Source organism: Papaver somniferum, unplaced genomic scaffold (genome assembly GCF_003573695.1).
Source record: "Papaver somniferum cultivar HN1 unplaced genomic scaffold, ASM357369v1 unplaced-scaffold_115, whole genome shotgun sequence".
Taxonomy (NCBI): domain Eukaryota; kingdom Viridiplantae; phylum Streptophyta; class Magnoliopsida; order Ranunculales; family Papaveraceae; genus Papaver; species Papaver somniferum.
The window spans coordinates 3,262,766-3,289,686 of NW_020620492.1; the positions used below are offsets into that span (position 1 = coordinate 3,262,766).

The 26,921-nt window shown below is 35.7% G+C and overlaps 3 protein-coding genes across 3 annotated transcripts; 1 reads left to right on the forward strand and 2 right to left on the reverse strand.

The window, feature by feature from the left end:
* Nucleotides 1-1,600: 1,600 nt before the first annotated feature.
* LOC113329171 (major latex protein 146-like) lies at nucleotides 1,601-2,652 on the reverse strand. The gene is made up of 3 exons (XM_026576136.1): nucleotides 2,464-2,652; nucleotides 2,084-2,168; nucleotides 1,601-1,887 (listed from the first exon to the last, which is right to left on the reverse strand). The coding sequence occupies exons 1-3, from the start codon at nucleotides 2,650-2,652 to the stop codon at nucleotides 1,601-1,603; spliced, it is 561 nt and encodes a 186-aa protein (XP_026431921.1).
* A 6,597-nt stretch (nucleotides 2,653-9,249) lies between these two features.
* Nucleotides 9,250-10,061, reverse strand: LOC113329235 (major latex protein 146-like). The gene is made up of 2 exons (XM_026576195.1): nucleotides 9,817-10,061; nucleotides 9,250-9,659 (listed from the first exon to the last, which is right to left on the reverse strand). The coding sequence occupies exons 1-2, from the start codon at nucleotides 10,004-10,006 to the stop codon at nucleotides 9,367-9,369; spliced, it is 483 nt and encodes a 160-aa protein (XP_026431980.1). The 5' UTR covers nucleotides 10,007-10,061; the 3' UTR covers nucleotides 9,250-9,366.
* Nucleotides 10,062-13,821: 3,760 nt separating this feature from the next.
* LOC113329172 lies at nucleotides 13,822-14,622 on the forward strand. Its single transcript, XM_026576138.1, has one exon. It carries the CDS (start codon nucleotides 13,822-13,824, stop codon nucleotides 14,620-14,622), a length of 801 nt encoding a protein of 266 aa, XP_026431923.1.
* Nucleotides 14,623-26,921: the final 12,299 nt, after the last annotated feature.

A 26,921-nucleotide genomic window follows, 5' to 3' on the forward strand; every position in this document is an offset into this window, starting at 1 on the left:
CCACGTTTATGTTACATCCATTTTTTCCCACAAAATTGTAGTGGGATAAAGTATAGGAGATTGCAGAGTTGGACAAGCCTTATCGCATGACTAGGTTGCCTGATACTAGCTCTGATTACCAAATTCACTCGGCAAAGCCCAGCAGAAGCGAAAATGGACTGCAACCCATGATTTTTGCCCAATTGGCTACTCCAGGTTTTCTTTTAATGTCTTGATTGCACCTAGTTTGATTATTCTTGAGAGCCTTCTCTTATGACATAAGGTTACTCAAACTAGACCAACAGATTGGTAGTTCAGATCTAATTTTAGATCTGACGTTGACTTCTGATCATTCATTATTAACATACCACGTTATGTGCGTGATCGATTTAAGTTGGTTTCAATTCGTCATTGTGCATGTACAAAAAAAATATTGAATATTTGAAGAGACAAAGATTTTCTTATTGGTTTCGTTTCTTTGTAACTTTGCTTCGTACACAAACTTGATCCGTTAGGATGTGACTAAATCTAGTTTATCTTTGATTATTAGTCGTGTCAAGATCGAAAGCTGTCATTTGACAGTATTTTTCAGTATCAGAATCTGATAGTTTGTTTGAATTGACCTTGTTAAATGTTAATCCATATCTTGGAACATCTTACCTAACGAATTAAGGATTCATTGGTTTAAACAGAAGAGTCTTTGTTGGATACTGAACTATTATATGTCTAACTAAATTCATGAGATAAAAAGAGATTTTGTTTGGAATATTTTACCTAACAAATTAAGGATTCATTGGTTTAAACAAAAGAATCTTTGTTGGATACCAAACAGATTAGTCCTTTACTGTTTGGAAGATGATCCAAAGGGATTGAGTGCTAGAAGTCTTCATAGCCGCCGAAACAACTTAAGATAATAGACTCTATTTTAGGATTCACGTGTGTTGGCCAGATTGGAAGTAAGCGAAGGGATAATGAGGAAATTACGAAATTATGGGTAGTTCACTGGTCTCAACTATACGAAGTTGGTAGTGGTCTTTGAATAACGACTTAATTCTGAGATTAAAAACTGAACAAAATCCCGAAATTTTTATGCATTTACGGATTCCTCACTAGTAAAATATTGTTGTGTGCTTTTATTTTACTTTTCGCATTATATTTTTGTGTCAACTATAATAAAGTGATTGCACTTGTACGCTAATCCAAACACACCCATATAGTTTATGGTGCGGTTTCAGATTTATATTATATTTTTAGTGTATACCTTATAATTGCTATCTTCTTAAGGGTTCATGTCTGACGTACAAATATTAAAATTGATAAGTTTACAAAGAGATCCAAGCAAATCAAAATCAGAGCTAGGGAGCTTTTCCTAATGGTCGTAGTCTAGTTACTTACGGTTATTGCAAATACTATGCTGATCATCGTAGTGGTGGAGGTGGTAGCCGGCCTGGCATCGGCATCGGCATATCATTACTTTAAAAAATTAGAAGCTAGTAATAAAGATTAATTAATAATATTTAAACGGATCCATTTAAGTTTTATTTATGCGGAGTTGCGGACCAACCTTAAGCTGATAATATTTAAACATGCATCATTAGTACAGCAAGTATGTGTACATGAACTAAGCCTTTTTGTCACAGTGGCTAGCCACGGCTTTAGTAATACAGCTTGCCAATTCCACATACTCGGTTGGATCAGGGCCATCTTCATTTTCTTTCTCATATTCCAAACACCATTTTACTAAACAGCTTTGTTTATCACCTCCTGGTGTAACTAATGGAGTTACACTCACGTTATACTCAAACTTAGTATACACACGCAAAAGATCACCATCAGTCATTTTGAAACTAATAGTCATACTTTCGTCATCCACGGCTTCAGTCTTCTCCGTCAACGTTACAGAAGTCCCTAAATATCATAACAGAATCTTCAATTAATGAGGTCATCGTTAAGATAGTTAATCACCTATCTTATTTTTAAAATTTGGCTTAACAAAATTCCCTTATGCAAGTGTATAGACATTAATGGTGAGTTTGGATGTAGAATTTTAAGGATGGGATTTGTGGGTGCAGGGAATTTGGTGGAATTACGTTTCCCTCGCTACATTTGGTTACCCAAATTTCTGGAATTACGTTTCCGACGTGATTCACTTTTCCAGCAAATCCTCCATATGGAGTCCGACCTCTCCCCTAACATTTGTTGGGAAACTTATCAGGAGATTTATGGACCCACTTTTTTTACTCCAAATTTCATATATATACGATTTTAAGATTCTTAGAGCAATGCCAAACAATACATGGACTTTAACACAAGAAAATTTAATGAATCCTAGAAATCTCAACTGAGTTACCATACATACGAGGGATTTACATGAATCCCAGAATTTATAATCACGTGGGATTACAAATTCCTGAAAATTGTGAATTCTGCAACTAAACCCACCATAAATAAATCTCGTGGTGAAACAATATTTGTCGTACTTACCCATAATAAGTTTCCAAAGCCAAACAGTGCCCACACTTTTTCCATCTCCTGCAAGAATTTGGACACCTTGAATACAAGAGGAAGAAGCTTTGGGTACTTGGTCCTTTCATTCTTAAGAAAACCATAAAATTGGTCTGCCGAGCAGTTTTTTGCCTCATCTTGAACCTGTATCCTGTGAATTTGAGCCATTAGTAATAGTACGAACTATATGATTGGAAATAAGAAATTAACCGGTTCACAGTTCCAAGTGTATATCACCGGATATTTATGGAGCGCATTATATAGACTTTTATAAACTTCTGGACTGTACACTTCTGGGCTAGTTGATTACATATCCAAAGCAGGGCATCATTTGATGTCATTTAAATGATATCACATCTGTCATTCTAACTTGACAACATATGCATCTGTTAGTGATACTATAAAGGTAAAACACAAATTAAGTAAGCACATGTAAGTGCGATGAGAAAGTGGAGGAGATCATATTACTTCTGTGTCTCTTTGATACAAAGGTGATCAACCTTTATATAGCTAGCTGACCCATAGGTTAAGGAAGTCCGTGCGATGACACTTCATTTCATAATAGCTGAGTCACTAGCACATCTGTCTATTAGGTGGACAACCACACCATTAGCCAATAGTATTATAACACTCCTCCTTGAATGTCCACCGTCTTAAAATGTTGTTTTGTCAAAATATTGTCTGAAAAATTCAATTGGGACAAAAAATGGTTGAAAGGAAAAGAGTGTAATACTGGTAGCCTTAAAACGGTGACAGTCGTCTCTGATCATCTCTTTCGTTAAAGATGCGTCAGGAATACCTTTTAGGACAAGACCTGTACGCTGGGAGCTCGCAACATTATTGTCGATGCAGCTTCTTTGGCTTCGGGTAGAACTTATTAGGAAAACCGTGTGCGGTAAAAACTTGATTTAAGGGTATGAGAATCCGATTACTGATTCTGCCAAAAGTTCTATGGATATCCATTTCTTTGGATGATGCTCACCGTTCTAAGTTGTTATATCATTGAAAACCTCGTCAGTAAAATCCATAGGGATAAAACCTGAACGGAGGAAAATATGAGTTCTTATAACTATGATAAACCCGCAGATGTTGTCTCGTTAAAACCTTTCCCGGAAAAACTCAGAGGGATAAAAACCAGGACGAAGGAAAAAGAGTACAACACGTCGAACTGCGGATAGCAGTGGACTCGCATGCCTCATTAAAACCTTGACAAGAAAAACCCAGTGGGACAAAACCTTGACTAAGGAAAAAGAGTACACGACGTAATGCCCATATATCCATAGTCTTCCATGGATTTACTCCCCCTGATGAGAAGCCTTCTCGGTTGATCATTATGCCCGGTAGTACTGTTTAGAATTATGGACCACCCTTTAAAGTCTTCTGCAGCTCCAGCTTCCTTTAGTTGAGAAAATCAGTCTGATTTTCCCCTGTGCAATTTCTTTATGATCATCTGGTTGTGCCAGCCTTTTATATATTCTCCACTAGATTTGTCTGAACAATCATAATCTCTCGGAGGATACACAAGTTCCTCTTTTACAATACTATTAACTAGGAAAATATTTAGTTGCTTCAACGACCCTGCCAAAAATCAAAACATAAACAGTCCGATTAGCTTTTATTTGTGGGAGACATTCAGCGATCTTTCATGCAAAAGATCAAGCTTAATGGTACCGTGAAGATGAAGGAGCTTTTTCCGGACCAATGTCTCGATATTGGTGTTGGGTAGAACCAGGCTTACATGTTTACTACAAACCCAATATCAGGTATCTATAGCATATTTCAGCTAATGAACCAGTTACACATCTTTTGTGTAATGCAAACCACAGAGTGATACATCTCCTTTGTTGAGATGTAAATCGATCAATCTTAAAAATAAGAGATCGAATGATTAACTTATCCATTTAAACATGTCTAAAACCTTTATGGTTGATGAAATTAAAGGACTTCTAGCTACGATGCTCAATCAAATTGAGCCATTGTTTTACCGAGATTTTCCATCTCGAACTCCTGCTTTAAGCATTTTTTTGCTTTAGAGAACTCTTCAGGAGTTCCAATAAAGTAGATGTTGCATAAACAAATCTAGTAAATGCACAATTTATGAGCATATAAGATGGTTTACATATCCCTGGATAACATAAACATTCACTTAGACGATTGATTACTTTCGTCCTTGTTGAGTAAATGTATATGACATGGTAATTCAACTGATAGTTAAAAACTTCAGGAATTTATATGCAGTTTTTCATAAAGATCCGCAGTAAACACATCCACTAGATGCACATCGAGTCCTTAAAAGACTGTCAGACAAATACCAAAAAGGTAGTTGCATCCATAACAGGGAACATGTTACAAAGCAATCAATCTCAGGTTCCTGTAAAAGACTTTGTGCCATTAATTGACTTTACTTTTCTCACTATGCACATACACCCACCTGTAGCCACTAGGGGTTACATTATCGGATGTCGGAACTGGAAACACCCGTTTGTGGCCAAGAGTAGCTCACATTATCGAGTGTTCGGGCTTCAATACCAAATTTATGCATTTTTGCGAGAAACTGTTATTCTGCTTTGATTTCTCCTGGTTTAGCCAATCATACCTTTGATGACATTCCCATAGAGAGTGGTTTAAACCAACAACACCTACGGTAGTATCAGTGGATACTTTGACTATGTCATCAACAATCATTGGATTACGATCGCAAATTTCTCTATCCCATGCATGCCTTATGGAAATACTCTCATTTTGAGGTTTCACAGCCTTTGCAGAGACATTCTCTTATTAGGAGAACTATACTCATAGAATTAGATCTTCCACTGATAATCTCTTTGAGAGCACTATCTTTCAATGATTGTGATTGGCTTTTCCTTTCAGGAGGTGCAGAATATTTTAAATCAACTAGTCATCCATATTATGGTGTGTTTTAAATGACACACTTACTACTGCATACACAGCTTCTCATGGAGAAACTTGATTTGTAATTCCTGAAGATATCAAATCTTCTATGTGTCTTTCAGTGATGAAAACATCAAGATGAGATACATCCTGGTTTATCTTTGTGCAAACCGGGATACTTCACGCCGTTTTTCAGGAGATCGCCTTTCCTCCCCCAAACGGTGGGAAGACTTTCTCATCAAATTTGCAAATCTTGTAATAGAGTAGTAACAGCAATGGAATATAGCACGTCTCAAACAGAAAAACATGACAATGGTTACATGAGTAATAAGTTCAAAGTGCACAAGAACATCAAATGTGTTCACCATCAATGCCCAAAGCATCACTAGGATGATACAACATCAATAACTGACAAACAGGAGTTTCATTTAATATTTATATGAGTATAGATACACAGTTATCATCCAGGTGATATGTCGAGTCATTTATGACTACCAGACCATACTTCCATCAACCTGGTTGGTGTTTGCGGAAACTCGTTGTCAAGGTGGTGCTAAACAACAAGCGACCTTAGTTTTCTTCACCACGCTCTTTGATTAGCATCAAAATCGTAACCGATGCTGAGACTAAGGCCTGAAGAGCGTACAAAAGGGAGAAAACACATTAATATAGACTGAGGTCCATACTTGCCAATCATATAAACTTTGTCGATAAATCCTTTGCAAAGGGGGATATCCACCTACATCGATTTCAGTAGCTACTCAGAGTTTTATCGACGACCAGTTAATAATTAGTTAATAACGATCTTACATCATTCTCTAGAGTACGAGGAATCCTAATCCATTAGTATCAAACTTCAATCTGCGGATATTATTTCTGAAAAAAAATCAACGCAACTTTTATGGATATGCTCCTCGTCAGGAGAGATATCAACTCATCACTCAAAGAGAATATGGACATTATCTGATTAGATTGAGATACTTCATACAAGAGGTTTTTCGTCTATGCTTCTAAGCATATTTTCGGACGAAACAATCGCTGCGATTCCATGGCATTCCTTGCAAGAACTTTAATTTACCCCGAATCAAGCAAGCGTGCTCTTGATAAATCTAGCAACAAAGTAATCTCCAACACCTCAGGCATTTTTCGGTGTGAGAATTTAGATGAGACACAATTGGAGTTAACCAATATCGTCGACGATTCTCCCTCTGATCCTTAAGCGGGAATGTCTCATCAACAGAACATCCAGTTCTGCAAGACTCAACCTATCAAGGGAGCAACTGGGTGCAGAAAACAATAATAACACGCAACCCAGGAGAGGTAAATGATCCGGTTTGCTCTCTCGTTTACTGTCCAGCTGGTTTAATTTTAAGAATTTACATTTACCTGTAAAATTAACAGTAAACTGTGAACGAATTTTGTGACCATAAACACTATATCAATATCAGTACCAGTCCTGCCAAGACGACCGATAGAGATCAAACACAATGAACAACATTTCAAATGCACGTAACGTGTCTTTAATGTCACAACGATAGCAGAGCTCTTCCAGGCTCAAGGATGACTTATTCAGACCAATCACTATGCTACCGTCCCGTATTATTCCACTTCTAGTGGTACCGTGCTCATCAGGTTCTTAAACTTGATAACTATTGCGGTTCCCATATTCAAATATGCCTACCACAGTTGTATTTTCCTTTTTTTTCTTGTCTATTCATTTTTCCAAAAATAGGCTAATATTTGCATAGGTACAAGTGAAAATTTAATTCACCTTACTCAGGATTTTAGGTAATAGCTCATCCAGTGATAAGATATGATATTAACTCTAAATATCATTTACAAAATGCAACACTCATTATCGCAAGACGCTTGTATATCTACGAGGCACAGTCAACATATGCAGCACTCGTTGTTGTTGACACAACATATACAAAGTGCAAATTAAGAACTATCTCTTTAAAGCTCGTCGACGCATATAATAGGCGTATTTTATGCACGACGCAAAGCTAGCAGAGACACATAAGGGCGCAAAATGTGCGACTCTCCTTATTGCTCCCCGTAATATTATAAACAGTGCATATATCTTCTCTAAAATCAAGTCGAACTATTTTCCACAAAAATCAATGGTGAAACAAGAAAGAAAACATTCCAAATGCAATATATACGGTTTTAGCATAATACCAGCAAATCTCCGACTTCATCAGCTAGGGTCGCCGAAACATTAATTTATCAAAGTTGAAATATGAACACTTTTATTAAAGAAACTGTCTCGATATCAATTGTTGGTCATTTCACAGACCATAGATAGAGACTTTCTAACCGTGTTAACCCGGTATCCATTTTTCATCGCATTCCGACCCTTTAGGTGGAACGACTTTGAATTATGGAGATTACTATAGCAGAGGAATATAAAATTTTTCTATCCCAAGGATGCAATAATTCCTCGCTCTGCCGATATTAAAACCGTTAATACCATGAAAATTATTGGTGTACCAACAAAGATAATTTTACTCTCTACGCTATCCAAAAATACGCGAAAAATCTTCCGTTGGTTGCGTAAAGAGGAAAATAGCAAAACTTCTACAAAACTCAAATTTGGATAAATTCGGAAATCGAATAACATCACAAATATGAGTCGTTGCTAATACGTACCTATTTTTGGATATCTCTTCACATACCGTATATTGCCAGTGCTCGAAATAGCAAATATAAGAAACGGAAAAATATCTAACTTTCTCTTTAACAAGTCCTAATCAAAATAGGAAACAAAGTTAGACATTAAAATTATATGTATAAAATTACTTAGAAATAGTTAAATTAAATATACAAAGGTTGAAGAGAATTATCTTTTTTTGGCATCGTCAGTCCCATGGCAATCACCACGTAGCAACTCGTGTTGATGACGTTTTATAAAATTCTGAATTGTACACTTCTGGGCTAGTTGATTACATATGCAAAGCAGGGCATTGTTTGATGTCATTTAATTGACATGACATCTGTTATTCTAACTTAACAGCATATTGTTTGATGTCATTTAATTGATATCACATCTGTTATTCTAACTTAACAGCATATGCATCTGTTATTAAGGAAGCACATGTACGTGCGATCAGAAAGTGGAGGAGATTATATTACGTCCGTGTCTCTTTGATACAAAGCTGATCAGCCTTTATATAGCTAGCTGACCCATAGGTTAAGGAAGTCCGTGTGATGACACCTCATTTCATAACAGCTGAGTCACTAGGACATCTGTCAATTAGATGGACAGCCACACCATTAGCCAATAGTATTATAACATAGACAAACTTTTTTAGATTAAAATCTTATCACCATGAAATTTAGAATCATGTCATGCAAGTGGTGTCAGGACTCAGGGCCTCTTTGTTGTATTCGATTCCCACTATGAAGAATACTTTCTCCATGATTTCGTCTGTTTAATAGCGACTTTGATCTGCTTCTTATTGTACGTAAGGGGAACTTTAGTGTGTTCGATCCATATGATCCTGCTGCTACATATGGTTCCTCTCAAAACATGTGTAACCGGATGTTACGCCCCATTAGTTGCAAAGATGTTTATAACAACAATTAACCCAACTTTTAAGCAAAGGTTAATTTACACAATTTGATATCTATAGATCTTTTATGGAGACTCTTTAAGTTATCAACCTGTTGTGTTTTAATGGAGACTCTTTAAGTTTTACACTTGAAATGCATCCAATTTCTGAATTCCGTTTCTAGTTCAATTTCATTCCAATCTCTCCTACCGTGCCAGCCATAGTCCTGTGTTGTAGTAGTGTGTTTGATATATTGAGCCACTTATAAGTTCAATGTTGCGTTTCAATTAGTCAGTGAATTCAGTTATCGTGTCAAATAGCGAAGAAAATTAGCGACCTCATGCATTAAACGAATCCATTGAAGTTTTATTTTGTAGACAACGTTTAAGGTAATAATATTGATGCATCGTTAGTACAACCAACTTGTGCACATAAATTAGGTCTTATTGGCTAGGTGGCTAGCAATGGCTTTATTCATAAAAGATGTCATCTCCATATACTCATGTGGAGGAGGGGTATCTTCATTTTGTTTCTCATACTTCGCGCACATTTTCACTAAGCAGCTTTTCTCACGTCCTTCTTGTGTAACTATTGGAGTTACAGTCATTGTGTAATCAACTTTTGGAAACTTACGCAAGAGATCTCCTTCGATGATACTGAAACTAATAGTCCTACTTTCATCGTCCATGGCTACGATCTTTTCCTTCACCATTTCCTCATGAGAAGTCCCTAAAAAACAAAACAAGAGAAACACAATATGATAAAGAACGAAATATCATTTTGCAAAACCTAAACCAAATACGTTTTCTGCCGTTTTGGTATTTTGGAATTTAAAAATGATAAAAGCGGTATTCTGGTCACAATATGATAAACTTTTCGTGCTTACCCGTAGCAAATTTCACGATCCATATGGTTCCGGCACTCTTTCCATCTCCAGCAAGAATTTCGAAACTCTTAAACATATGAGGACAAACTTGAGGAAGCGTGGTCATATCATTCTTTAGAAAACTATAAAACTGATCTGCTGAGCAGTTTTTCAACTCGTCTTCAACATGTAGCTGGTGAATTTCAGTCATTTATCAAATGACCAACTAGCTTACTAGTGTGTGGTATCAGAAACTTAAGAAGGGCTTATCTTATATAGACAAATTTATTCCAGTTTTGCAGTTAGCACTTGGCAGCAAGTTTGTTATATTATCGTTAAGCACGACCTTTAATAAAAGTAAGTGGCACGCACTTCAATCTCCGTGATTTCTTTTTCAAAAAAGAAAGAAAAGATCTCCATGATTTATCGCTCCCAAACTTTATATGATTCTTAAGCACTCACCTTCTTTACCTGTTATACTGACCTCATATTGTTCATAGCGCGTTTGAATACTAAAAGATATACTTCAGCTTCACCAGAAGTACATAGTAGTCTTCGTTTCAAAAAAAGAAAAGGTGATCTTTGTACTTTCTAAAATGGGTCTTAAAATTTGTATCCAAACTAACTACTTATTGTTTGAATTTTAAAAATCAAAAGATTATTTCTTGATTATATAGAATCCACTTTATATGGATCATCACAAACCTAAAAACGGATCTAAGATGTTTGGACCCAACTCGGAGAAACAAAGATAGCTAGCGGATCAATACTTTGATGCAAAAAAGAGAGGTCAACTGTTTTGTTTCGTAGACCACATATTTGCTAAACATCATGTTTCTCTCACATCCATTTTCTAACCATTCTCCAACCATAGCATTCTTCATCCCTGATAGTGATTAGATTTCTTAGATCCCTTAGTTTCCTAGCCTTAAATCCATTAAAATCCATAGGAATCATGTCCTCAGAACAACGTTTCATCACAATTGATAGGAAGTTTTTTAGAATAACATGTAGTAAGTCCACTCCATCCTCAACCATTACCTTAACTGAGTTTCATTCACATGGAAAACTTAGTGGTTCTTTCACCCATAGCCTAGCCATTAATTTTCAGAAGCTACTCTTTGAAGCAGCAAAGAATGAAGATCTTGGAAGAAAAGTCTGGAAATTTGAAGATAATCAGCAATGGTTCAATGCAACGAAACTCGCCAATGATAAGGGATATTATCTTCAGATTTTTTTATCTAGGCCAAACCCAAAAGCATACCCCGTTTCTTTTTATATTTCATCTGGAGAACGTTTCGAAGGCTGGTTTAACATGGATGATGTAATGGAATCCATCATCAATTTTTCTTCATCATTGTCAAAACCTAAATCTCAGTTACTTTATCCACAAAACCATTCCACCTCATTTGAGAATTTCACAAGACCTAACATCACATATGCACAATCCCTGTTCCACCAGAATTCAAAACCTAACAAACCAAAGCATCATCCCAAGCAAAAACTTTCACCATTTACCTGTGACCGGTATGCAGCACCATCATCTGCCAAAACAAAGATTTCCAAATATGGAAAATTCATACATATGGACCATAACTCAGCAAACTTAGGAGAATGGGATAAGGCTTTTGTGATTTCTTCTTCTGACAAGGTTAACTCATGGTCGAAATTAGTAAACTGCTTTGTTTTGAACTCAATATTCCGAAACCATTTGAGATATTCCCGATCAATTCAACACAGGCTATCTTCTATGTTGATGAAAACTTTTCCAGGGAAAATCTTGAGTTCCAGTTCATTGTAAACAACATTAGTTATTATGTGTTCTGATGGCATCACAAGATTTGGGGTAGTGTGGCAGAACATCATTATGTTTTTAACATTGAAATTGTGGGAATTCCGTTTCATTATTGGTCTCTGAAACTCATTCATGCTATTGGTGAAATCTGTGGTGAGTTACTTTTGATCGACAAACATACCCTTAAGCTTTCCAACCTTCAAGCCGTGCGAATGAAGATCAGAATTATGAATGGTATTAATGCAATCCCACGAGTAATCAAGATCTTTTGTGGTAATCAAATGTTTACTGCACATATTGCAATAACTGGAAAGTCTTCTCACGCTGACTGTAGTTTCATAATCACACCGTTGAGAGGTCAAGATCCCTGCATATCAGTTACACATGATTTGCGGGATATCATTAATATCAAAAAAAAGGAAGACTCACCAGAATGCCAATATAATAGCGGATGCATGCAGGGAATATTCTCAGTCAAGGGATTCTGGTGCTAATATCACGGAAGTTAAAGATGTAGTAATTCTACGGTGGTTAAAAAACTCAGTAAAAAAAGGAAAAAAATATCGAGAAAAGCCACACGAAAGTTTGTAGTCCAGGTCTAGCAAAAAGTCCAATATGCGGAGCCGTCATCCAATGTATCTGCAGTGGCAATTTATGTGGATGATGATATGGACATTGATGTGGTGAGTCATACGGCATCCTTCAAACTCACAGCCCCAGAAATAATTGCACTAAAAGTCTAGAAGATTGTCCCACTGATTTCAAAATCCATGCAGTTCATGCAACAGATAATTCGATCCATGCATATCAAACAGATAATATGATACTTGAAGTAGTAGAATCTGTTGAACCTGTAGCCTTCAACCTCAAAACAATCATCCATGACCTTCTTCAATACCCTAAACCTACATCCATTCACCTACAATACCCTAAACCAACATCTGTCAACTTTCAAAACCCTAAACCTATAACTTTCACCTATCAAAACCCTAAACAAACATCTCTTCATCTACCAACTTCATTCAAACACCTAAAAGAAGTTACGAAAGTTTACAGAAACAACAACAACTTACTGCAGCCATAGATTGCATCACCACAGCATACAATGACTCAGATTTCGATTCCAATTTGGATAATGAAAGAAGTTAAACGTCTCTTTGCACTGGGTGTTACACTGAGTATTGGATTTCCAGCAATGGAAAATCACACAAGGAAGTACCTCATCTCTAAGGTATCAAATTCAGGTCATGTCCTCAAACCAATTCCAAATTTACCAATAAAGAAACAAATACATAAGGATTATGTTGTTCAAACCTTTATCAGTATAGAGGATGTTGATATTGTACCTGTGCATGAAGAACGACAAAGCTCTTTACCCTTATTGGGTTTGGAAGATTCTCTTCTATCTTTGGAAGACGACAGCAAACAAACAGCAGAAGAAATTCCACCGGGATTTGAGCATGCAGCAAAAGAATTCGCATATGACACTGATAGTACTTCACTGGAATACCCACCGGGCAATGAGCCAGTAGCAGCAAACTTTGTAGATGATAATGTTTCATCTAGTAATTCTTTAGCAGCAAACCTCTCGGATGATACGAGTTCCAATGACACTTAGTTCCGGTTATACCAAGGAAGTTTAGGAATGAGCTAAGAAGACTGGGGATGTCCATTGAGGTGATTTCTTCACCAACATCCAGAACAAAGAGGTCAGTAAATTCAAGGGGCGAAGTTTGTTTTAAATGAATCTTAAAATTCATACTTGGAATGTAAGGGGATTGAACTCCAATAGAAGAAGAACGGTGGTTCATAAATTCCTGCAGATGATTAGAGCTCCTATCATTATTCTTCAAGAGACAAAGATGATGCAATGTTCTTCTTGGGATATTAAGCAAATATGTGTTTATAAGAATGTAGGTTGGACTCTACAACAATCGTTAGGAAATTCCGGTGGCATGTTAATTCTCTGGGATAGAGATTTTTTGGAAGTAAGTGATTCACTTGTCGGTGAATACACGCTATCAATTTTATGTAAAAATAAGAATGATAACTTCCAGAGGGTGCTTACAAACGTTTATGGACCAAACAATTCAGTGTAGAGGACTAAATTTTGGCTAGAACTCGATAACGTTTGTAGATATTGGATTAATATTCCATGGTGTATTGGGGGTGACTTCAACACAACTGTGAAGTGTGGTGAAAAAAATAATTGTAAGAGGATTACAAGAAGTATGAGAAAGTTCAACAAATTTATAGTTGAGCACGATATCATTGACTTGCCTCTGAAGGGTGCAAGATACACTTGGTCGAATGGACAATCAAATCCGGTTATGTGCAGGTTAGACAAGTTTCTCATTTCCCCATCTTTGGAACAATATTACCCTTTCTTTACCCAGTTAGATAAATCCAGACCTAAATACGATCACATTCCACTCCTTCTAGACATTTCTAACCCTTCCTGGGGACCTAGTCCTTTTAGGTTTGAAGCTATGTGGTTCATGGAGAATGGTTTCTTACAATTACTGGAAGATTGGTGGCTTTCTTTTTGTTTTGCAGGTACACCTAGTACAGTGCTTTGGTTGAAGTTAAAAGCACTTAAGGAAAAGCTAAAAGTCTGGAACAAAGAAGTTTTTGGACACACAACCACAAAGCTCAATATCATTCTCTCGAATATTCAAACTCTAGATTTGCTAGGAGAAGATAATGGTCTCACAGAAGAAGAGCGGAATGTGCATATACAAAATAAAGCGGAATTCGAAAGAATTTCTAAAATGGAGGAGACGTCATGGGAAATTAAATCAAAAACCAAATGGCTACAAGATGGAGACCGAAACACTTCATTTTTCATCAGCAATGCCTCTGCGAGACGTAGATACAATAGAATAAGGCAGTTATACGTCGACAATGAACTTGTGTCTGATAGGAAGAGGTTACAAGAACATATTGTGGGTTTTTACAAGACACTTTTCACTGAAGAAGAAATTAGGCCTGATTTAGAAGGGATTGATTTTGATTCCATCACTGCTACATAAGCTATTATCTTAGATTCTGATTTTAATGAAGATGAGGTCGTACGTGCCATCAAGGACTTAGGAAATGACAAAGCTCCGGGTCCAGACGGATTTCCAATTATTTTCTTTCAGAAGTGTTGGCATTTCATCAAAGGAGATTTTATGGCTACGGTGAATGAATTTTGTACCACAAGTAATATTAATTCTAAGCATAATTCTACTTTTATTACTCTTATACCGAAAAAGGATCACATCGAAACAATCAAGGATTGTAGACCTATATGTCTCCTTACTAGTGTTTACAAGATCATTGCCAAGGTGTTATCCACGAGACTTAAACTTGTCATGGATAAACTCATATCCCCGGTGCAATGCGCGTATATCGAAGGCAGACAAATTATCGATGGTACCCTAATAGCCAACGAGTTGGTAGATTCTAGACTAAGGTCTGGGAATGCTGGAATTTTATGCAAAATTGATCTGGAGAAGGCGTTTGATAAAATAAATTGGAATTATCTTGAATCTGTGCTTATTCAAATGGGGTTTACCTCAAAATGGCGCAACTGGTTGAGGTTCTGTTATGCTACTTCATCATTTTCAGTTTTAATTAATGGATCTTCTTTTGGTTACTTCACAAGTACAAGAGGAGTTCGACAGGGATGCCCTGTTTCTCCTCTTTTGTTCAACATTGCGATGGAGGGTTTTTCCAGATATATAGATAGAGTTGCGAATCAGGGTCTTTTCAGCGGTTTCTCAGTCACACCTACAAGTATCATAGTGAATCACCTTCATTATGCAGATGATACGATTTTCTTTGTTGAAAATAACAAGGAGCAATTACATAATTTGTTTTCAGCTTTACAGTGTTTTGAGTACATTGCAGGTTTAAAGGTAAACACTGCCAAGACAAGGCTTATTTCTGTTGGAAAAGTCCCAAACTTAGCCTTGTGGGCTGAGGAATTCGGTTGTGCAATAGACTGTTTACCTTTCCAGTATTTGGGAATGCCGTTAGGTGCTAAATCCAGTTCGAAGAGAATTTGGGACCCAATTATAGAGAAATTCGACGCCAGATTATCCGTCTGGAGACGTATTTCTTTATCAAAGGGAGGTAAGCTCGTTCTTATCAAATGCATCTTGTCATCTCTTCCAACATATTATTTTTCGTTGTTCAAAGCACCAATTTCTGTTATTAAAATCCTCGAAAAGAAGATCGCAATTTCTTATGGGAATATAAAGATGGAGTAAAGACTTCTCATTTGGTTAACTGGAATTTAGTCTGCGCTACTAAAGAAAAAGGCGGGCTAGGTGTGTGTAACCTGAGATTAATGAATTTATCTTTGCTTGCAAAATGGTGTTGGAGGTTTGGTGTCGAAAAGAGCAAGCTATGGCACAAGATAATAGACGAGAAATATGGCTCAGAGTTTTCTTATTGGAATCCCGGTAAAATTGCTACAACATATGGTACCTCTTGTTGGCGAGCCATTGCGGAAACTGCTAATCTTGTGAGTGCCAATTCTACCTTATACTTACATTCAGGTAGTTTAATTTCTTTTTGGAATGACATTTGGTGTGCAGATTTGTCATTAGCAAAAGCACATCCTAATCTTTATAAGCTTTCCCGGGATAAACATATAACAGTTGTTGTAATGATATCTTTATAAGGTGGTTGGAAGTTTGATTTTAGGCGTGTTCTTTCAAATACAGAGGTGGTGGAATTTTCTACACTACTTACCATTATAGGGGACAATCCACCTACTCAAGATGATCTGACAGATACTCGCAGATGGAAACTTAACTACACAGGAGTTTTTACTGTGAAATCACTATATGCTTAGTGGCAGAAGATGGAGTTAATCACTTTCCTTATTCGTTCATTTGGAAGACGGCAATACCACCAAAGATTAATATCTTAATGTGGTGTTTGATTCACGGTAAACTGAATACAATTGATATCTTGCAACACAAAGGTATGGATCTCCATAATTCTTGTGTTCTGTGTGGAATTGGTGTAGAATCTCAGGATCATTTATTCTTACATTGTAAGATTGCTTATAAGATTTGGTCGAGCATTCTGCTTAATACAGGTTGGAGTTGGGTTTTACCGGGTTCCATGAGAATTTTGGCAGAAAGTTGGCACCATAATCATTTTTCCCCTACAGGGAATTATATTTGGGATCTAATACCAGCAGCGGTTGTTAATACAATTTGGAATGAAAGGAACTGCAGAGTTTTGAGGAACAATATATTTACAAAACAGATGATGATTTGGTTTTGTCTGTCAAATCCTCTATTTTAGTTTGGGCAGCAGCAACAGGTACACAAGATTTTGTGTCTTCACAGATTCAAAATTGGAACTCTATCTTTTTGTAATTTGCTTATTTGTCCTTTTCTGTTCTACCTATGATAGATTTACATGTACATTCTTCTTCTCTAAATAAAATTTCTCTTTCGATCAAAAAAAAATAGAACACATCAACCGATAAACGTTCGCGCTGCCCATTTTGCTTCTGATAGAACCCAATGAATCTTGGTGGCATTTAAGTATAATTGGGCTACAGAACCTGATTATTACTAGTCCGTTCTAGGAAAAGTGTTACTTTCATTTTTTTCACTTTGGCCTAAAAATAGACCAAATTAAAAAAATAAAAGTAACATCTTTTCTGAAACGGAGGGAGTATAAGATATTAGACTTGGAAGTCGGTTAGGTCGGGTGTGCAAACTGCTCATCCATGCTTGATGCCTGTCTGATATGATTTGGTTTCCCATCTTATCCCTTTTCGGTGAATAGAACAAATTAATATCTAGATGTGGTGGAAAGATTCCATACACTTTTGCGGGAAATTCATTTTATCCATTCAATTTCGTATACATAATCCATCAACGGAAACTCATTTTTATCGAATGAAGTTGTCCAGATTCCACACATATACAAGTTATGCCACCCACCCACCCCCATTTTTTCTTTTTGGAAATCGGATATGTATTGAACGACTAGCTCAGATGGCTAGTGTAGTGTGTTAGCTATTTACTTGGACCTATGTGGGGTCTAAACGAGGCTCATGAGAATTATGGGCTTGATTTAAGGTTTCAGCCCAGGAATAAAAATTAACCCTTCCTGGTGAGGGGGGTTGATAGCCATCTAAACTTTAATATAATAGAACAATTTTTCTTCGGCACCATCAAATTTTCGATGAAGGAAATTACTAAATTAAATTACGCTTTACTTATATAAATTTACTGTTTTTATTTTTATTTTTAATTGCTAAATAGAATAATACTTTCTTCGTCGCTAAACAGACGACCTAGATCAAGTTTGCACAATTCTAAAAGCAGAGGTTAGAGAATTTTAAAGTATTTTTTTGCAATAATACCCTCATAAATAATAACTCCCTCCGTTCCATTTTACTTGATGTTGTAGAGTTTTTCAAGTAGATTAAGAAACAACAAAGAAAATAATTTTTTTCCAATTCTATCCATATTAATAACTTCCTAAGAATTTAAATTACCTAGTTTTTAGGTTTATAGATTTAATATAAATTATAAATCCCGTTGTAATTTACTTTGGATAAACCAAATATTCCTCCATGGAATAGATTTAAAAATTGGATTAATTATATGTCTGCTGATTACAATGAGAATTAATGTTATGGTGTGATTCCAAGACAAGGGAAAATCAGTGAGAATTTTGGAAAAATACTTAAACTCTCATCTATTTTGGAACGCAAAAAAACCCTTAAAACATCAAGTAAAACGGAACGGAGGAAGTAATAAACATTGAAATTTATAATTCTCAAACTATACCACGAATATTCGTAAATGTATTACCATTGAAAAGCATTTTAAAAGATAAAAAGGAGACAGCTTTAGAACTTCATAATTATTTGGATAATTTGTTCAAGGCATTGCCAACTGACCAGAATGAGGAAATCTTTTATCATCTCTCAGTAGGAGTAACAGAGGAAGACAATATAACTTTAATGAAGAAATCTTCTCTCATCTCTCAGTAGGAGTAACATAGGAAGACAACATAACTTTAATGGCCACTCCCTCTCATAAGGAAATTTGGGAGGTGGTCAGAAGTATGAAACCTAACAAATCACCCGGACCAGACGATTTCCCGGTATCTTTTTTTAAACATAATTGGTCTTTAGTTGGATATCAACTAGTGGGATTAATCAAGGAATTTTTGGAAACAAAGAAACTAAATACTGAACTTAACAAAAACTTTTCTCTTCTTAATTCCGAAATGTAAAGAACCAAAATTTGCTTCTGATTTTAGTCTAATTGGCCTTTGTAACACTCTTACAAGGTAATCTCTAAACTGTTAGCTAATAGAATGAAATGCTTGCTGGATAAGCTTTTTTCTCCTTATTAGTCGGCATTTCTGTCTAACGGGCAGGTTTTTGATAATGTCATTGTAGCTCATGAGCCAATTTATGCTATAAACCATAAGAAAACAAAAGAAAAAGGCTTGGAAGTAAAAATTGATATGTCGAAAGCTTTCGACAGAGTGAGTTGGGATTTTTTATTAAAGGCTATGGGAAAACTAGGTTTCTGCAAGGATTGGTGTACCTTAATAGGACAACGCATATCCACTGCTTCAATTGCAGTTCTTTTAAATGGTTCAGCAAGAGTTCTTTTTAAACCTTATGAAGGCTAAGACGGGGGAATCCTCTATCCCCCTATCTCTTCCTCATTTGTATGGAGGTGTTTTCGAGATTTTTGATTTCAAAGGAAAGTTCAAAAGAAGTTCAGGGTATAAAAATAAGTATGAACAATACTCGGATTTCTCATCTATTCTTTGCAGACGATTTCGTGATCTTCACCAAGGCAAATCTGCAAAGTTGCAAAAATTTACTAAATGCTCTTCATGAATTTAGTCTGGTGTCAGGGCAAATGGTAAATTTTGAAACATCAGGAATTTTTTTTAGTAAAAAGATACATCATAAGCTGAAAAAGATGATGTCCAAGCTGTTAAAAATAAAGAAAATAGATATCAAAGATTCTTATTTGGGAGTGCCTTTATTTATTGATAAATCAAAAATCAAAACTTTTGATTTTATTGTAACTAGAATGGAAGAAAGGATAACTGGTTGGAAAAACAAGATTCTTAGCCAAACTAGTAAACTTGTTCTTAACAAGTCAGTCTTTTCTAATATTCCTATTTACCAAATGGAGTGTTTCAAACTCCCCAAAAAAAATCACAGCTAAGATAAATTCAATTCAAACTGAGTTTTGGTAGGGAAAAGAATCAAATGCCAAGGGCTACTACATAAAATCTTAGAAATTCTTTTGCAAACCCATCTCCATGGGAGGTTTGGGATTCAAGGATTCCGAAAAAATGAACCAGGCAATGCTAGCAAAGATTTCCTGGAGGATCATATCAGAACCCAATTCATGGTGGATAAAAATGTTTAAAAAAAATATTTCAAAAAAAAATCTTTTTTGGCCATTAAGAAAGCTTCATGATCCTCTTGGATGTGGAACTGCATTATCCAGGGAGCTTCCTTAATTCATAAGCATACTTGTTGGGAGGTACGAGATGGACGGTCCATAAATATATGGACTGACCAATGGATACCTGATCTAGATTTTACTCTAGATCAAATTTGTTCCGAAAGGAACATTCAGTTAACACTTGTATCGGATCTGATTAATCCTGATACTAATAAGTGGAACCAAGACTTAATCACTGCTTCTTTTCCTCATATAATTTCTCAATCTATTATGCATATTAACTTCTTATAGATAAGAATAATATCTTAGAAAAGGAAAAACCTATATGGAAACTCACTAGGAATGGCATCTTCACTGTTAGGTCTTTATATGATAAACTTTGTGGAAAGAATGATATAAACACATACAATGAGAGATTTTGGAAGAAATTTTGGAAAGGAAAACTGCCACAAGAGTTAAATTGTTCTTATGGAAATGTATGAATGATGCACTTCCTATGAGTGAAATTCTTAGTAGACATATGTCTGACGTAGATAACAAATGTATTTTTTGTAAAGAAAATATAGAATTTGTGCATCATCTGCTATTTGATTACTGGTTTGCAAAGTCCATCTGGATGCAACCTCCCTTTGCTGATGGAGGTAGGTATGATACTGCTAGAGACTCTTTCATGGATTACTACAAATGGTGGCAGCTGCAAGGAGAGAATGTAACAGAAATCAATGCGACTAAATGTTGGTTCATTTGGAAAGAGAGGTGTAATCGAATCTTCGAATAAAAAAATGTCTCTTCCTTGCAAACTTCTATTATCATATAGAGACACTTAAACTTCTGGAATTACAATGGAAGAAGTTTAACTACTCCAAATGCGGGTCCTACTAGAAGTTTAAATCTTAATGTTCCATGGACACTACCGGATTTTAATTGTTTTAAGCTTAACTATGATGCATCTTGGATTTCTTCCACTGATTATGCTGGTTTTGGCCTAATATTAAGAGATGATGCAGGTAATGGGAGAGAAGTAAAGGAGGGATCTTCATTGTCTCAAGTGCTGAGAAGGCAGAAGCTTTAGCTCTTTTACAGGGAGCTAAATGGGCGAGAGATGAAGGCTTATCGCATTTTTGGCTGGCGGGGGACTATGAAAGGGTTGTAGGTTTCATCCAAGGAAGACTGACTTTGATGGACTAGAGAAATGAGATGGTAGTCAAGTAAGAAGTGCAAATCTTAGCAAACCGCAACAACTTTTTGGGTTTTAAATTTGTCCATAGATCTGGAAACTCTGTGGAAGATAAGTTAGCGTCGGAAGCAAGAAAATCCTCCATTTTTAACACTTAGAAGGAGGATTTTCCATCTTTCCTAAATATTATTCTTAGTAGAGATAAATTAGGTAATCAGGAAGAAGGTAGTAGTACTACCATTAGGTTGTTGTCTACATCTCAGAATTGGGCCTGTCCTGTTTTGATAACATGACAACAGCTTGTGTTGCTTTGTTTATCTCTTGTTTTGTGTTTCGTTTGGGTTTTAATACATTTAACTTATTCTCAAAAAAAAAAAAACATTTTAAAAACTAACTTAACGAATATAAACGACTACCAAATTATACATATTTCTTATACTGACAATAATCAATTAAACGGGTAGTTTTAGAAAATATCCCCTTGTTTAGTGATACAGGTCATCTATTAATGGGACAAATTTTAAAAATGAATAGGTCATCTATTTAGGGACGGAGTGAGTATAACGGACTACAAGAAACTGGTTTGAAAACTAGCAACAAAATGGGCTCCAACACCTTGCATCAGAATCCTAAAAAAAAAATTAAGATTAAACAAGCTTTTTAAATTAAATTTAATTTTTTAGTATTAATTTTTTAATTTTTTTATTGAGTTAAGCTAGGGGAAAAAAATATAGCTAACCTCTATGTTTTTTCACATGAGAAACATTCTATTGAATTCGTCGGCTAGGAAAAGTTAAATAAAACGTAACCGAACCACTGTTGAACATCCATTGAATTCATGTGAGAAAAAATAACTAGCCGAGTTCGACTATGAGAAAAAAATCTAAGTCGAACTTCTATGTTGCTTTTAAAAAATGAATAAATTATTGAATCCGGGTAGAAGAAAAAACCAGAGAGTTCGGCTACGAGAAAAGAATTTTTAAAACATTATTCGGTTGAATCCACCCAAGCGTTGGCATGTCAAGATTGATTGTCATATTTTAGTATCAAAACTCAATTAGAGTCTCTTGATTAAGATTATTAGAGTCAACTTCTTCTAAATTAGAGTAGAAAGTATAGAAATGTTGAGACATACAAATATTACTCCGAAGACCTGAGATGTTACGACTACAACGAAGACATCAATAGTAATGATGACTTGACTTGTTTCGTTCATATCATTTCTTTCAAGACGTTTAAGATTCCAAATATAACATGCAAAGATTAGTATTAGACTTGGTCATATATTATGACTCATATTATTATGATCAAAGTATCAGTGAAGTATATACCACTTGTTGAATGCTTTGACATGATGACAAAATCTATGTAACTTGTTACTTGATTGTGTATATGTATGATTTCATCCCAAGAAACTATGTTTTATTACATTGATTTAAGGAATTATCTTTATGAACTTGTTTCGTAATCGAAAAGAAATCAATAGGTGTTCTGGTACGTTTTTTTTAAAAGATCCATTGGATGTGAGGCCCCTAAGTCCACCTACTTAGGAATATAAGTTAACATTCTACAAACTGAGGCATCAAGGATCCAAAACGTCTATTTAAATAATAATAATAAGAAATTCTAAAAATGGATCAACCCAAATCTAAACCCTCTCTGTGAAAATATATACAGAAATTCCTCTCCAATGATACATATACAGTAGCGTATTGGTTTTCAAACTATGTATATACATAAAAAAAAATAAAGAAGAATCATCCAATCTTGATCATCTTCGCGAACGCTATCGAACCTGTTATCTAAAACTGGAGTGGGAAACGAATGAGCACATCATCCCCAATAGGGTGCTCAGAAGAAATATATAACAAACTTTCGAACATTCATCAAAACTATAATGCATGTTGGATGAAAACAAAACGCATTCATCTCGCATGTTAAAGGTTCCTCCATATAATAAAAATAATAAATACTACCAGGAAAATTTGGGCCTCAGCACCATTCCAGACCGGAAAACATGGAAAAGTCCCCAAAGCACAGAGGTCCTATATATCGGGTTGGCTTACCCGTAATATGAGGAACCATTAACATAAAAGCGAATAACCCTGAAAAACACAGATAATGAATACAAGAGAGTCTGTTATCGATTCTCACCTCTTTTGATGAAAAGCCATGCCTACCTCGAGGACCGTGTTCCACGTGATCATCCTTTGAATCGATCGTTGTTAAATTAGGTTAACTGCTAATCACACAGTCACTCTAAGGTTTTATCTAGAAGATTCACACAACAATCAGAGCACAACATCATACAAGTTTCTAGTTACGGACTAAGTGAAATAACTAATGGTTCTAATTTTATTAATAGTTCTATTCCATGGCATTTAATGTTCTAGACATAAATCAATATCTACTTATCCAATTGGGGTCAAATTGGGTGTCATCGGAAAACCTTTGAAAAACCCTATAGCCTTGCAGAAGGAACCGAAATCTAATTCGGACCAGAAGTGGTCCAAAACTACATAATATGTTTTTTAACTCTAAGCCCAAGCCCATTCGTGTAACCCATCAGGTTAACCCACAACTTGATCCATAAACCCGGTCCACGAACAGGTCTGACTCGCTACCTAGGTACGACTCGTATTCACTTACACCATGTTTGGTTACTCCTGACTCATCTGAGTCGTCTGGATCTGAATCATCTGGATCTGAGTGAAATCACCTGACTCATCTGGATCTGAGTCGATATGTTTGTTTTGAGATAGATATGACTCATCTGACTCGGAAATAAGTGAGTCAGTGGTTTGGTCCCATGAGTCAGTGGTATTTTGTTACCTGACTCAAATGAGTCCGAGTCAGGGGTTATGTCTGAGTTAGAGGTCGAGTCAGATCTGACTCAAAATGGAAAACAAACGATCTGACTGCTGACTCGGTCCGAGTCAGGAGTTGACTCAGATTCAGACGCCGAGTCAGCTGCAAACAAACAAGTTATTAGTCGAGTTAGCTCGGTCATTTCCACAAACACATGACAGATAACTATAACTTGTACACAACACAAAGGGTCAAGTTTCTGGGTGTCTATTTCTTATTTTTGATCCAAAACTATCATATGATAGCTCTTTATAAAGGTGGAAGTCTCCTCTACAACTTTATTGTTTTGTCCGGGAACTAACTACAAGTTTAACATGCTTATAAAGGTCCATTAACATAATCATACACCGCTGAGTCCAGGCAAAGGGTGATCTTTGAAAATTCATAACTAATTGTATGATGGTCCAATTTAAGCAAACTCAGGATCTAAAAAAAGGTGAAAGATTAATATATAACATTATGCTGTAAAACACGTCCAAATAACAATTTAAACTAATCTTAATCATGCGAGAACATATAGCAGAGACACCCAAACTTCACATAAAATCATGATTTCATATACTAAGAACATATTTGTTTTTATGATATTTTCATATCAACAACTACCCAATTCCTCAAAAACATTGTAGAGTAGACTAAAAGCATTACCTTGATTGTTTCATGCAATTCTAATGATCATCAATTCCATGATTAATTAACTCATCTTCATGCACGAAAGCTTTACCGTCATCCTAATCACTTCCTGATTTTCCATCAACCAAAAGAACTTCCTTTCTCACTTTCTATCTATTTTACTCTCCTTTTACCTATTATCTAATTATCATCAACTAACTTTGTCACTTCTCTAATGATATTATTACTATTCTTTTAACTAACTTCTCCTCATATCTATCTCTCCTTCTATATTTCCTTCTTCAAACGACTTATAATGATACCACCACCACCTGAGTTAGCATGACTCACTCCTTCGTAAACCATATTACAACACCTCCTCCTCCTCTTTTAAAAAGAAGATAAACTTGTACAGACCTTAGAGATAAGTTTCCCTCAAATTTAATTCTAAAATGACACTCAGCTCACACTCATTTGAGCTTCAGTATTAGCCAGTCACTAAAAATTACTATGGACTGACCTTTTACTAATCTAAGAGCGTCCACAGTGGGCGACCAAACCCAAATTTTTGGTCAAAAAACATGACGCAGTGGAACAGACTAAAGATCAAATTCCAGACTAAACCCAAATTTCGGACTATATTTGGTCTGGGACCAAGACCAAAACCAAATTTGGTCGAGCGGAGTTATAATGTCCGTTTGGAATGGGGCGGAGTTATAATGTTCGTATGGAGTGGGGCGAACAATTCATCAACCGCCCCATGAATAAGAAATAAAAATAAAAATTGGGCGAACATTTCAAATCCGCCTGAACAAACAAACAAAAAAAAAATATAATGGGGCGGACATTTCATCAACCGCCCCATGAATAAGAAAAAAACAGAAAAAGTGGGGCGAACATTTCAAATCCGCTCGATCAAATATAGTCGATCACCATAGTGTGACACCGCATACTAAACTCAAATTTGATCGTATTTTTTGATCTTTGATCTTTGGTTTTGATCGCACCATTGCAGTTGCTCTAAAGGTCCGATTAATTCACAGGTACGGTCAACTCAGGTTGACTTAGTAGTCAACGGTCAAGTTCAAGAGAAGTTGATTAATTTCCGACTCCATCTTGCGAGTATCATATATTTTTTTACCGGTATTTGATTTGCGCGTTCTTGTAGTCTATTTCGCATAATTATTCGAGATCTATCTAATGGTACTAATTGTTTGTCCAAACTATTATTTGATTAATTTCTATTAATTAAAATCTATATCAACTAATTGAGTCATTAGCGGTTAAATCGCCTCCTGATCAGTCTAATAACGTTGACGTTCTTTACGAGTCCTTAAAGGAGAATCATTTCGTACCTAAGGAGGGAATTAAGGTAGAACCAATCTTAACTTATGTTGACAGAAAATGAAAAACTGATCCCTACCTATCTCGGACACATGGTAGAACAAATCATAGTTTTTGTTGGGAGTCAACATAGAACCGACCCCCAACTATATAGGGAGTCATGGTAAGCGTATTTCAGAAATCATGGTAGAACCGATCCTACGAGCAAAACGATTTCCGATATTCACATATACTTTAGGGTTTTTGTGAGTTTGAAATTAGGGTTTTCTAGATAGGAAAGTTCTAAATGTCGACATGATTTGAACATGTGCATAATTTTTATCATGGATTGTTCAAAGATATTCCTTGATACTCAAAATGATCCGAAACAGAAATATTGGAGAATCTTTTAATTAAGATTTTCGAATTATCTGTTTTGATTTTCCAGCATTTATAACATATCTCTAGTAAAGCTATATGAGTCAAGTGCTAAGCTAATAACAAATATTTTCTAAGATAAATTTAGGAATTATATTAATTGAAAATATGAAAACTGAAATTTGGTACTTTGTTGCATATGTTGAGAATTTTTTAGTTTAGGAATTTCCTAGTTGTCCAAACATCCTTAGTCTATAAATAGTGAAGTTTGTTCTTCTTACAAACTATCCTTAGCCAGGTAAACTTCATCTTTGTTTTCTCTGATGGAGCCGACTAAAATATTAATATTATTCCGGAGAGGAAAGTACCCTAATTAGGAGAAATCTCTTACGTTCGCTCGTTTAAAAACTTTTGTGGGATCAAGAAGCTCTAGAAAGTACCGTTGGTGGGAAACTAGATAATTGCACTGTTATTTTAGTTTTCGATTATTGATTTGATTGGATAA